Below are 13315 nucleotides of genomic sequence, written 5' to 3' on the forward strand. Positions count from 1 at the left end.
AAAGAAACAAAAATTACTTTTAAAGGTGCTGTATGCGATTAAGGAGAAGGATAGACTCCTTCCCGAAGAGTCAAATACCGACCAAATGACCTGTGGGAATGTGACGCAGCAATCAACTATCTTTCTCCTGAATTGCATACTTCACCTTTAAATGTACTTTTTATAAACAAACATGATGTACCCCACCCTGCTCCTCCTGGTTTCAGATCCCTGCCGAACGCTTTAGTCAGGATTCCAACAAAAAACAGAACGTGTATGTGAAAGCACGATTCCCTGATGCAGAGTTGGAGAAACTCGTCTTACTGTCCTTCCAGTCCGCATACATCCTTATCCAGACTGACAAGACCCTCTACACCCCCAACAGCAAAGGTAAGTTCAGTACCACAATGGTTTAAACAAGTGGCACCACCCTCAAGCTGTAGAGATTATAGTAAAGGACCTGGGTCAGATTTGTGGGAAATTTATTTGGGAGATAATTTCTCAACTATTTTAGACTAATATGACCCTAAGGAAAAACATGGGACTGTGCAAAATTCTCTATCCAGGACGAAACCCCCTAAAATGGCCACGCCCTTTTTTGTCTGACAGGTGAATGGGGCAAAAATTTAAACTTATAGATATCAAGACGAAACTTCACATGTTGATCAATGACATCAATACAAACATTGTTTGTATTTGAAGTAATCATGAATTGTATTGTAAAATTCTATCCTCATTTTGTTGATATTGACCACATATTTTTATATAGGCATTTTTGGACATTAATACTACTCAAATAAAGAAAGCAAACATTTGATTAATATATAGAATTTATATTTTTGATTACAAAAAATTGTTTTTATTCTGCGAACCCTCACATTTGTTAGTACTTGAATAGGTGCTCCCCTCCTTGTCTGTTTGTCACCCCTTTCTTCTTCAATCCTGGTCTGCAATCAGTCACTGTTCATTTGGTGTGATGGGATTCTTATAAGAATTCCCTCCTTTGCAATTGCAGTACTTGCAGCAGTGTATCCCAGCTACCCGGCAGGGACAGCTATTCTTGCATGCACACTTGCCACATTTGCAAGGATCTAGCAGGCCCGCAGGTTTGGAGATCACCATCTCGGGCACCAAGATACCACCACTTCTTTCTAAACCATACATCTCAGGGTTTATGATCAAGGTGGCATCTCTAAATGGGGCTGGAACTCATAGCTGTACTCGATACTGAACTCCTCTGAATGTGTTGTTTTGGGGGTTTTTTGCATTAGCTGAGGTACATGGGGCTATCTCCAAATCCATTTTCAAGGCATTATTCTCAAATTCGCTTAGTAGCAGGTCATCAAAGGTCTACAGATTGGTGGATGGTTTGAGACACTTCACCAGGAAATGTTTCTGCCATATGAATCGTGGTCTTAGTTAGCTGTGGACTGACTAAATGACTGATCAGAATGGAATTTGCCTGTTTGCAGACAGCATTCACGGCTGCAAGTTTGGTGGATATCTTGCTGGTTGTGTCACACCCAGTCAGGGAGTGGAGTGCTGGGAGACACTTGAGAGATCAGCTCCTAGAGCTTTGTAGATGTTATGGAGAGGTAATATCGACCTCTTCACTCCTGAGTTGCAAACCAGCCATAAATCTTGGAGACCAAGATGTCTCCACTTGTCTGCAATGTGGTACAACAGACACACAAATAAATCTGTGTCGCCTGAAGACAGGGATGTAGGTCCTTTCCAGTGGTGTAGAATATCCTGTATGTGGAACATCATCCTGTCATCAGCTTCCTCATGAGTGCAGTTGAGGTGAGGGAATGGAGATGCATACCCACCTGACACAATCCAGGCCTGTGGTGATATACCAAGGTAAAGGGGTTTGATGTCCTGGTGATGAGCCACTCAACAAAGGAAAGCAGTTTTACTGACAGAGGATGACCAAAAGTGCTCAAATTCCACTGGAACCTTTTGGTTAGGTGATATCTTATAAGGACAATCGTGTTTTTTGATTTTCCTCTTCTCTCCCTTTCTCGAGTCCTATCTGTAAGTGTCAAAAACTATGTATCTATGTATCTCATCAGATTTCTGTCCTACTTTGGTAAGGCTACAGCAAAGTCACAGAATGTCTTGACAGGAGGCTGAAGCTTCTTTAAGGGGAACTTTCGTACCAAAGCCATGAAGTCAATAATAATGGCCCAACCTCAGCAGCTCAGTCCCAAGTTGTGATTTGCCACTCTTCTTTTAGTAACCATCTTTGTCAAACAAGAATAACACAGAGTTGGTGATTCCACACCAACTTGTCTACGTTTATGTTGGTCACAATTTCTCCTATGAGAACATTCTTCAGCGCCAACTAGTCTTGAAGAGGCTTACATACGTCGAGGAGATACTTCTCTATGTCTTGCACCATCATATCTATCTTAGTTGCAGGACTCTGGTTGAAGTCATGGTGAAGTGACAGTTCTCCTTCAACATCATCCTTCATCTTTAGGAGGTCGATATACTGGTCTTTTTTATGCTTGTTGATACCCAACAGAGCTACTGCTTCCTTCTTCCTGGTGACTCCAATTATCCCCCCAAGTACTTTGGCAGGGCAGTTGTAGTGCTGCTTTAGTGCTTGGTCATAAATTAAAAAATGTCTGTATCCGATCCACAATCTGTAGAATGAATTCAGTCTGGTGATAGCCAGGCTCAGTATCTATGACATTTGTAAGTGAATTTTGAAGGATGAAAAAGAAAATAATTTTAAACCAGTTTTTATCCAATTTTCACATATCTGTTCTGAATGTTATGCAAATTAGCACACCTTTAATCATGTCCCATTTGCATATAAAAACAAACAATTCATGAATACGTCCAATACAAAAGATGTTTGTATTGATGTCAGTGATCAACATGTGAAGTTTCGTGGTGATATCTATAAGTTTACATTTTTGCCCCATTCACCTGTCCGACACAAAGGGTGTGGCCATTTATGGGGGTTTCTTCCCGGAGAGTGAATTTCACACTGTTCCCATGTTATTCCCTACCGTCATGTTAGTCTAGAACAGTTGAGAAATTCTCTCCAAAATGAAGTGCCCACAAATCTGACCCAGGTCCTAGACTATTATGAGCGAAGCAAAGCAGGAAGTGAGGGGACACGCAACACAGTATAAAGATTGTGAAAGTCCAATTAGGGCAGTTTGGGAGCAGAGGTTGCATTATACTTTTCTGCAGGTTCGTAAGAATTCTGTCATATTCTGTTATCCGTCATTTTAATTATTATTTTTTAAATTGGAGACATATTTAATTTTTTGTTTTATTATAATCAATACAATGACGAATCTTACAGGCCTACATCATGCAGTTTTAAGGACAAATAGAGAAAAGTAAACAATCAGCAACGGTGCAAATACTTTTTGCCACCAAAATGCCTAAAAATAAACAAAAAAGAGGTGAAATAAGCTTGTCCGCCATATTCCACCACACCAACCCTTCATTTTTCACCTTAGTTATCAATGCCATTACAACTACTGTACTTTTAAGTGAAACTTTAGACACTCAGATTTCCTGACATTTTGCTAATGTCTGCTACTAGCTAACGGTAGTTAGCTGCAGTTTCAGCCGTTTTATCAGTGCTGCTGTCCGACAGCTCAAACAGAGAGGCCATAGTAACGCAAAATAACAGTATAGGCTTAAGGCCCTACCCAACCATCCAAACATGTTATAACAGCCCATCTTACATTGTTAGGATTCAAAGAAAGCATACAAACACACCCAGTAAAATAAAATAAATGAACCATCAACACATAGTATACCATACCCTCCGAAAGATGGTGGACCCGACTGATGGTTTTCACAATGTTTATTTCCATACAAGCTCCTTATTAAGTCCGTAAATCAAGGTGAAACCAACGTGAGAACTGTAGTACAGAAAATAAAGAAACACAGTTACATTCCGTTCCCACTACTGTATACACAAAGCAATACACAACAACAGCAGGTACGCAAAGTTAACTTATCATAGCTTTCCAACACAACAATAAATATGACCACAAACACTAAACACTCTACCTTGTGCCTCCTCGGGGGGTTGCTATTACAGTCAGCCTTCGCCGTTTTATTCTTGTGTTACCGTCACAGCTTTATTTTCCTTCTGTTTCCTTTATTTACTTTAGCTTTTACTGCCTTTACTGTCAGCTCGTACCGTTGCAATTGCTTGGTTTTACCGCAAGACACAATACCGCCAGGAAGTAGGAAGAGAGTTAGCGATCCTTCAAAACAAAAGCTCATTACTAACATTAGCTCAAAAACGAACAATAGGCACATAAAAAACAGATGAATTGCATTTTTACCATAAACTTAAATCATGAATAATATTTTTATACCCAAATCATGTTAGAATGTATTTTAAGCACAATTTTTAAGGACTTTTTAAGATTTAACCCATACAACAAACACAAGCTGCCCTCTAGTGGACAAAACGAGAAACAGCATTTCACAAAACCAAAAAGTGGTTTGTTACACATAGGCCGCACTAACATTAAAAATTGGATTAATTTATTACTCGCCACTGACGTTAGTGGGAATGGCAGCTATTTTCAGTGTATTGAATCACTAGAAAGAAAGTTGGAGCATTAATTACCCAACAAGATAGCATGACATTGTTGATACCAATAGAGTCCTTAGGTATTCTAGTTTAATGTGATATGATTATCTTCACGAGCATGTTAGGACATCCAGTATTTAATTTACTTCAGAATTGAAGGATAGTACCCTGGAGGTTGGAGAGTTTATGACGCAGTCAATGTTACATCTCCCTTTTATTTCCTGTCTGCTCTGTAAAAAGAGGTGAATCAGTTAGACTAAGGTGTTTTTTTTTTATTATTTCCAGAGTGAATAACAGTGCTGTAAAATTGACCCTTTTGATATGAGTGGAAAAGCCAGAAACATGACTACAGTATGTCCTCATTCAACCATTAACAGGAAAACTATTGTCTTTTTTCAGTCCGTTACAGGATGTTTGCAGTGACGCCGGGCATGGCACCCATAGAGAGGGATAATGTAACCCAGACTGATCCTTCTATTGCCATTGAGATTGTGGTATTGTATTTTATCTTTGATATGCAACAAGTCAAAGTTTACAGAACTGTAGATCCTGTCCATACTTTCAGCATATCCTTTACTCTTAGTTTAACATATTAGTATGCTATCAGCATTCAAAAGACAATTACACCTGAAGCACTAACAATGCAAATTGAAATTTTGACCTGATGATGGCACGAGATGAAAAAGAAAGGACACAGAAGTTTAATGACAATCTACCCGTACAAGTTACACTGCAAATGTCCTCACAGTGTCAGCAGAGGGAAACGATTCCTGGGAGATCTGTACAAAATGTCGCAGCAATACATCTAAAAGTTGATGAGATATTTTGATCTGTGGTGGACCAACTGACAGAAACCATTTTCATCAGTTTTTCCATATTTTATCACTTACTTTTGATATCATTGGGTGGGCAAAATGGTTGTGGGTGGGTTATGATGATATGGGCATCTGTTTGGGTGCTTTCCACCAATGCAAAGGTAGACTATATTCCAATACATTTTTCCATGATCTTTCCCTAAACTGAACTTCAGAGATTTGTTTAATTTCACAATGTTAATCACAATCACAATTTTATCATTCATTTTTAATGTTTCAGTTGTGATTCTGTCATGACTGATTACCTACGTTTTACCTAAATTATGTATTTATTTATTTATTTCAGGACTCCTATTAGTTATTAATTAACTGTTGTCTAATTATTTCCTTTTTAAGACCCCTGAAGGCATTATTTTACCACTAGATTCAGTCTCTCTGAGATCAGGGATGCATTCTGGAATGTACCAACTCTCTGAAATTGTCAGGTAAGTATTTATTTAATGTAATTACCTGTCACTTGAAAGAAATGTGTTTTTGTTAGATGAAGAATTACCCTTTTTACATGCAGAGATGAATTTAATTGTATAACATTAACACAAGTCGAAAGGAGGTTGTTTCATTTGTCTTGCAAGAGTATCTTCACAAGAGTCAGGAGTCCATCAAACTTGTTTCAGCATCCTGGGGTAGTTGAGATGTTTTAGTCTTGAGTGTTGGACCAACTTACAAACTGACATTGCCATCAGGTCACTTGCATGGCTAAAATATGTGATTCTCTTTAGCTAGACGGCTCGTTTTCTCACAGAAGTGAGTTGCTTTCACGTATAATCCAAATGCAAGCTTTAAATTGCAAATATGTTCAGCTGACCCAGTGATAATGCATTGAGTCTTTCCTTAGTGCCAAACAGGTTACACTGCAGCTCTAATGTTTTGTTTTTAACTCTGAGATAGATGTCTTTGTCAATGTTTGTGTAACACAGCTCAGATGATTGTATAAAAGTTTCAGTGAGCAGTGAATACTGATAAGAGGATATATAATGGCAGTGATGCACTGGTTGATGAATTTACTTTCACCGTGAGTTAAATGTTTTGAGTGGTGCCATTTTGTAGGATAAATTAAGTGTCTTGCTTTGGCCACATCTATGACCCCTTTCCCAATCTCTGCTATCTGTATGCAAGGGCACCATTGCTGTATCTTTGGCATGCTAACTTCCATTATGCAAGGCTATGAGTCACACAATCTAGCTGGTACATCATCGTGTGATTTTAGATGAGCACAAACAGACGCTCACACCCTTCACCAGTTGAATATGAAAAGAACTTATGTAAGAATAAGCAAATCATATTTTTAAATGTACGTATATCTTGTATATTACTGTACAAGCCAAGTGTGAATATCTGTGTAAAGACCTTTGCACACCAAAACTGTAAGTTTAAAAATAAATACAACTTCATGTTGTGGCAACCTCATTTTCAAGTTTGATTTTCTGTAGGGGTTTTTCACCTCCATCACAGATGATGGATTTTAACAAAATCATGCGAAAAATTCAGACTTAGTGTGCAAAGGTCTTTAGAGACATTGTTACACAGTTTGTGTGTGTGTGTGTGTGTGTGTGTGTGTGTGTGTGTGTGTGTGTGTTAGTTACGGACTGTGGAAAGTGGTGGCAAAGTTCCAAAGCAAACCACAGCTGAGCTACTCTGCAGAGTTTGAGGTCAAAGAATACGGTGAGTCATACAAGAGGTCCTCTTATCTCTTAATCTGTTATTATAAAACCTATACACCTACACATACTTCTTTTTAGCCTTATTGGACACATAATTATTCATTTTTTATTTTTCAGTGCTGCCCAGTTTTGAGGTTAAACTGACACTGGAGAGCCCCTTCTTCTATGTAGACAGCGAAGAGCTCTCCGTCAACATCAAAGCTACGTATGTGAAGGTTTTTTTGTTTTGTGCCTGTAGAGACCAGGTTTGATTGGTAGACTGACAACGTAGAGGGGCTTTTTATCCTGTTAAGGTGTTTTTTGTGGTTATATAACCAGTATACTCTGGCGTTAGGTTATTGTGAAATAAACAGCCCATTTCCTTTTTGTTTTTAGGTATCTATTTGGTGAAAATGTGGACGGGACAGCCTACGGGGTATTTGGGGTTATGCATGGGGGTTTTAAAAAGAGCTTGCCCAGCTCTCTTCAGAGAGTGCAGGTTAGTACATACTCAAAGATTTGCTCCCTTGTTGTCTGTTAATCAGTCAGTTGATCAGTGCTTCAATCTTTGATGTGTTTTTCTCTTTCACACTCTTTAATGCAGACTAATCAATTAATTTATTAATCAATTAAATAACACAACTAACAGGAATAACTTGTAAGCATTAATCATGCAAATCAGGTAACATATAAAAACAAAACAAAAATTAATAATAGGTTGATTCAATTTCCAGCAGAGATTCTTGGTATAAAAAGCCTTACATGGGGCACCATAAAATGTAGGAGTCTATACGAAGTCTTATGTTTAGATATTGTAGGAGTATCTGGTTACAGATACAAATTGCCTCTCACAAAATAAACAAAAATAAACATTGCAGCCCGCCTCACACGGGGCACCAAATATAGGGGTTTATGGTTATAGATACAAATTGCCTCTCATGGGGTGTAAAAATGTGTAAAGTTTTAGGATGTAGGATTACAAATAAATGATGCCCTATAGTGGTAAAGCGTATATAGATCAATGCTGTTATCAGAAATTGACTAAATTATTATTCATACTGTAAATATGGCGGAGCTCTCTTGTTCTTGGGAGAACAAGTAAACCTAAAATGAATTTGTAAGTTAATGAAGGCCTAGTTTCGGTGTAAACAAGGCTAACATTAAATGTCAATGGTATGGCTAAATAAACATCACAACAGTAGTCCTGAACAAACACACATCAGATCAATACCATTGATTAAAGTTTAACAAACGTGGTCTTGCCTGTTCTAACTGCCCAGAGCACTATACCACAGAATCCAGAATTGAATAGGGGGAAGCAGAAATACTTTTGATGAAGAATCAGCTCATGTTGGGTTTCGGTATGTTTTCAGAGTCATTTGCCTAGAAACCGTCCACTTGTTATTTTTAAGGAGGCTTTTTTTAATTATGTCACATCAGATCAAGAGAGGTGTTGGAGTGATCAAACTGAAGAAAGAGCACATCATACAGACTTTCCCAAATATTATCGACCTGGTGGGGAGTTCCATATTTGTAGCTGCTGGTGTGCTGACGGAGACCGGTAAGAAAGAGTGTGTGTGTGTGTGTGTGTGTGTGTGTGTGTGTGTGCATGTGTGTGTTTGTGTGTGCGTTTTCAACATGAACTTGTACATAAATGAAACGTATTATTGTAATTTCCATGTGTGACTTTAAGTCAGCATTTTACAAGGCAGATTTTTGTTTAATGTAGTTTAGATTCATAAATATATCAACTTGAAGAGTAATTTGTGGTTTTGTTACAATAAAGTTTTGAATACATATTAACTTAACTGTTTCTTCTCAATTGCATAATCAGACAAACAAGACCAGAGAAGACAACTAAGGTGCTTAGTGTGCATGTGTTTGTGTGTCTTTGCACAGGTAGTGAAATGGTGGAGGCAGAGTTGAGAGGTATCCAAATTGTAACATCACCTTACACCATACACTTCAAGAGAACACCAAAATATTTCAAACCAGGGATGTCCCTTGATGTTGTGGTGAGGTTCTTATTTATATTTACATGCATGTATAATGACAGTAAAGTTAAATTCACTCAAATATATAAATTGTTACTTTTGAAAATCACCAGTTATAACCACTTTGGGTTCTTTCCTGAAAAAATATTTTTTCAATAACCAATAGTAGACCCTTCTTTAATTCCACATATGTATTTATGGCATTTTTTACAAGGTATATAAATCTCCTTTCAAAATGTTGCTTTTTACAAAAGAAAACTCACTGACTTTTAATTACTTCAACGATTTCTTAATTTACTACTTCTATGACTGCTGTCCAATGGGTTATTAATTATGATGTAAATTGAATTTCAAATGGAAGAATCTCCTGATAAGAAACATTCATAACATATTTTAATGCAGATTTCAAACAGGAATGTCCATTCTGTAAAATGGCAGAAAGGTTAAAATTCCATTATCCTTAAAAATGTCTGCTTTTCGTTACAGCAACTGCAGTTTGCAGATGAAAACATTATTTCCATAATAGTATTAGATTGTTTTACATTCAATGGGTTTTCATTAGATTAGACAACCTGCATCGTGAGAGTATACTGTATGTTCACATACTTGCCTATGTACAATGTGTGTTACTGGAGGATTCCTCTAGAGGAAGCACCACATAAATCACATAAATCCATAGACCTTCCAAACTTGCATTGTGTAATGTCTGCCCAAACGGTCAGCTCCTTTAAATCAGGACTAAAAACACTATTGTTTACTGCAGCGTACTCTTAACTTTAACACTTATCTGCTCTACTCTACTGCCCTTACTTTTTAACTACACAATGTTTGGCTTGTGCTTTTTATTATTTTATCTCTTTTTTTATCCTGCTGTATCTTATTTTATCGTATTTTTATTTTTATTTCTATTTCCCTGTTTTAATTGACTGTTTTTACTGTTTTCAATTGTGTCTTGCTGTTTTTAATGTGTATGTAAAGCACTTTGAATTACCTTGTGTTGAATTGTGCTATACAAATAAACTTGCCTTGCCTTACCTTGCCAAACATGAGGACACTCAGTAGGTTGATCTAATGTTAATTCTCAGATCACAGCAGTGTAAAAGGCAAAATCATTCCATCGTAGATGGTACGCCAGACCCTAAACCAAGCCAGTGGAAAAAAGCCCAGTATGTGTCTCATCACCATACAACTGTACACTGCTCCAAGAGGTTGAATGCATATTGCATCTCACAGGCATACTGTTAACTTTGGAGGATGTGCACAACAAAGGCTGATGTCATGCATTTGCGTATGTGTAGCTAAAAGCAAGTTTATTTGAGTTTTACTGTTTAGTAGTTTCAGGGCCGCCCTTGCCTACACGCATAACACGCACAGTGCGTAGGGCCCCCATTTTGCGCAGAGGATGCGCATATGCACAGCCGTGGGGCGCGCTACTAGATCAGCTGTGTGGCATAAGCAAGCACTAAACCTCCATGTAAACCTCCATGCTCAGGAGGAGAGATGCTAGCCTCCAGTCCATTTAGCTAAAGTCTAGATGTGGAGTGTGGTCTGGAGATGAAAGTCATTTTCCAGCGGCCCTTACCATTTACTATGTCTTGTTAACACCTTTGTCTGCATATGCATTCACCTCTGTTGAAAGGCAGTTGTAAATTTATCAGTTGTTGGTCGTATTTTCGGCTAAAGTTTATAATCTATTTTATCACCACACAAGGATTTGGCTAATGTTATTTTAATGGTAAAATTTTAAAATGTAAAATGTCGCCATCTGTTGGTGAATTTAATCTATGACAGGCAGCTTTGCAGGAGATATTCGAGATAAATATTGATAGAAATGTGTGTGTTTGATACTTTTGTTGAAAGAAGGAACTAAATTTGAATGTAACTACATTTTGAAATATCAGTCTGTTTGGTACTTAATTAGTATGTTTTATTAGGATTGTAGTTGTAGCCTATATATTAATAATAATGATGGTAATAATGACAATAATAGTAATAATAGATAGCAATTGCAATAGTTTTTTTCGAAGAAATTTTTCGCTTAGGGCCCCATTTTGGTCAGGGGCAGCCCTGAGTAGTTTCTTTCTTTGTTGGCAGGTTGAAGTCGTGAATCCTGACGGCACTCCGGTAGAAGGTGTTCAAGTGGTTGTGGATCCGGGTGAGGTGCAGGCCCGCACTGCAGCCAATGGCATGGCAAAGCTTTCTATTAATACGGATGACAATCCTGAACCACTGACAGTTACAGTAAGTTTTGATAATTTCTCAAATTGCAGAGTTTCTCTTACCATTATATTGGTATATTAGTCTGTAGACATGGCGTTGTTGGTATGAATAAAGAATGTAGTAGTGTAACAAGTAATATCACTTTATTGCATGATGTCAAGCTAATGATTTGAGGTTGTGTGTGTTTGTGTGTGTGTGTGTGTGTGTGTGTGTGTGTGTGTGTAGGGACAGCCAGCCCATGCTTTGGATCGTAACTTCTCATTTACACCACTTGAAGTAACTTTGTGTACGCTTACTTGTTTCATTGCAGGCAAAGACCAAGGATCCCCGCATTTCACCTGAAAGACAAGCATCAGCCAACATGACAGCTATCCCATATAGCACTAACAGCAACAGTTACCTCCACATAAGTACAAACTGAAATAATATGAAATACGTAATGATTGTTTTGTTTGTGGTGCTTTTGTAAGGCTTGGTTTTTTTTTAATGTCTGGCACTAATTTTCCAATTGGAACAACATTATTGCAGATGTGGATACAACTGAAGTAGCACTAGGAGAAAACCTGAAAATCAGCCTCAACACAAGGGAAAGTACAGAAAAAGACATCACATTGCTGGTGAGATATTTTTTATATATTTGTATGTTAGCAAAGGCTTGAGTGTTTGAGCTGCGACCTATGTAGGACAGCAGGGCTTGAAGACCTCCGGCACGGTGCCGGAAATGCGGCTCGGGATTTTTTTGGTGTTTTTTTTTTTTAATCATGTTTAAAAAAAACTAAAAAAAAACACCAAAAACCCTTAGTTAGTTAGATCTGGGTATGACCGGGGAGGGCAGCATTACGGTGGATAGCGTATAGCCTGCCGGAGAAGAAGAAGGCAGCTCATCGGCGAGCGTGCTTTAGACCCACGTCATTACTATTCCTCAAGAAAGTGACTGGAGACAAATCTAGCGACTCCTTCTTACTCTCTTTTTTTTAACAACCCGGCAGTTAGCTCTGTAGCAGTACAGTGTGTATGTGCTGCTGCTGCAGGAGAAACAGCTATCTGTTTGTTTACAACAAGCACCGGACACTCTGTGTGCAGTTAGCGCGTACCGTTAATTCACGATCACTATGTTTATGATCAGCGGAGACACTGTGCATAATAATTAGCCATGCTGCTTTGTTTATGATCATTTGCTGTGCACAGTTAACGACGGCGAAAACCATACGTCACCTCCAGAGTCTCTAAATCGCTCTGGGGGCTAACTTGTTGTTGAGACACGCAGAGTGAGCGGACATTTGAGAGGGTGTGGCATGAGACTTTCCCGGTGGTAGTCGAAACACGGCTATACGGTCCATGCTTGCGCTCCCACATTTCCACCAGGCGCGGAACGGCTCAGCCGCGGGTTTGCTCCGTCCTCTGCCCGGCGTCAGTTCCCACCGGGCGCGTAACGGCAGCGTAGCGAGCCAGCCGTATACACGCGAGATAACAAGAACACACGATAATCCTGACCATACGGGAGACCGCGAGATCCCATGATAAACTGTGTAAAAGGTAAACAACAAGAACAAACAGCTTACTTTGCTTCTCCGACGTGGAAGATCTGTTGATCTGACAATCTATCCTTATAGAAAGAATATATTATGTCATCAGTGGCGGACTCCGGGGGGGGGGGGGGGGGCAGGAGGGGCGACCGCCCCCCTTCATGCCTCCATGGTTGAAAAAGCGCGCTAAAGTGCCCTCTAGAGTGGTGAAAATGAGAGAAAGTGCCTTATTGGCTGCCCTTTACACATGAAAAAAGTTATTGATTGCCCTCTACGGTTCCCCTTTATACAGTAAATTAGGATGTGCTCTCTAGAGATTCTATAATACAGTATCACCGAACTGTGAAAAATGTTATGTGAGATGTTTGCTCTCATTTAGCTCTCAAAGTGCACAAAATAGATGCATTTTACTTAAAAATGTACAAATTTTCTCCCAGGGGGGCATGCCCCCGGACCCCCCTAGATGGTTTGGTTCGATACTTTTAATAGTCAGTACCAT

At 38.8% G+C, this 13315-nt stretch overlaps 1 protein-coding gene across 1 annotated transcript in view; it reads left to right on the forward strand.

The window, feature by feature from the left end:
* LOC131973658 (complement C3-like) overlaps positions 1-13315 on the forward strand; it is a 40998-nt gene that overhangs the window by 1596 nt on the left and 26087 nt on the right. Inside the window, exons 3-13 of the mRNA XM_059335709.1 lie at positions 207-369; positions 4961-5055; positions 5773-5861; positions 7016-7098; positions 7215-7302; positions 7473-7575; positions 8517-8637; positions 8976-9091; positions 11165-11311; positions 11601-11700; positions 11819-11907. Coding sequence (XP_059191692.1) covers positions 207-369; positions 4961-5055; positions 5773-5861; positions 7016-7098; positions 7215-7302; positions 7473-7575; positions 8517-8637; positions 8976-9091; positions 11165-11311; positions 11601-11700; positions 11819-11907 — 1194 coding nt within the window. The remainder of the gene's footprint in view (positions 1-206; positions 370-4960; positions 5056-5772; positions 5862-7015; positions 7099-7214; positions 7303-7472; positions 7576-8516; positions 8638-8975; positions 9092-11164; positions 11312-11600; positions 11701-11818; positions 11908-13315) is intronic.

Source organism: Centropristis striata, chromosome 1 (genome assembly GCF_030273125.1).
Source record: "Centropristis striata isolate RG_2023a ecotype Rhode Island chromosome 1, C.striata_1.0, whole genome shotgun sequence".
In the NCBI taxonomy this organism is placed as follows: Eukaryota; Metazoa; Chordata; class Actinopteri; order Perciformes; family Serranidae; genus Centropristis; species Centropristis striata.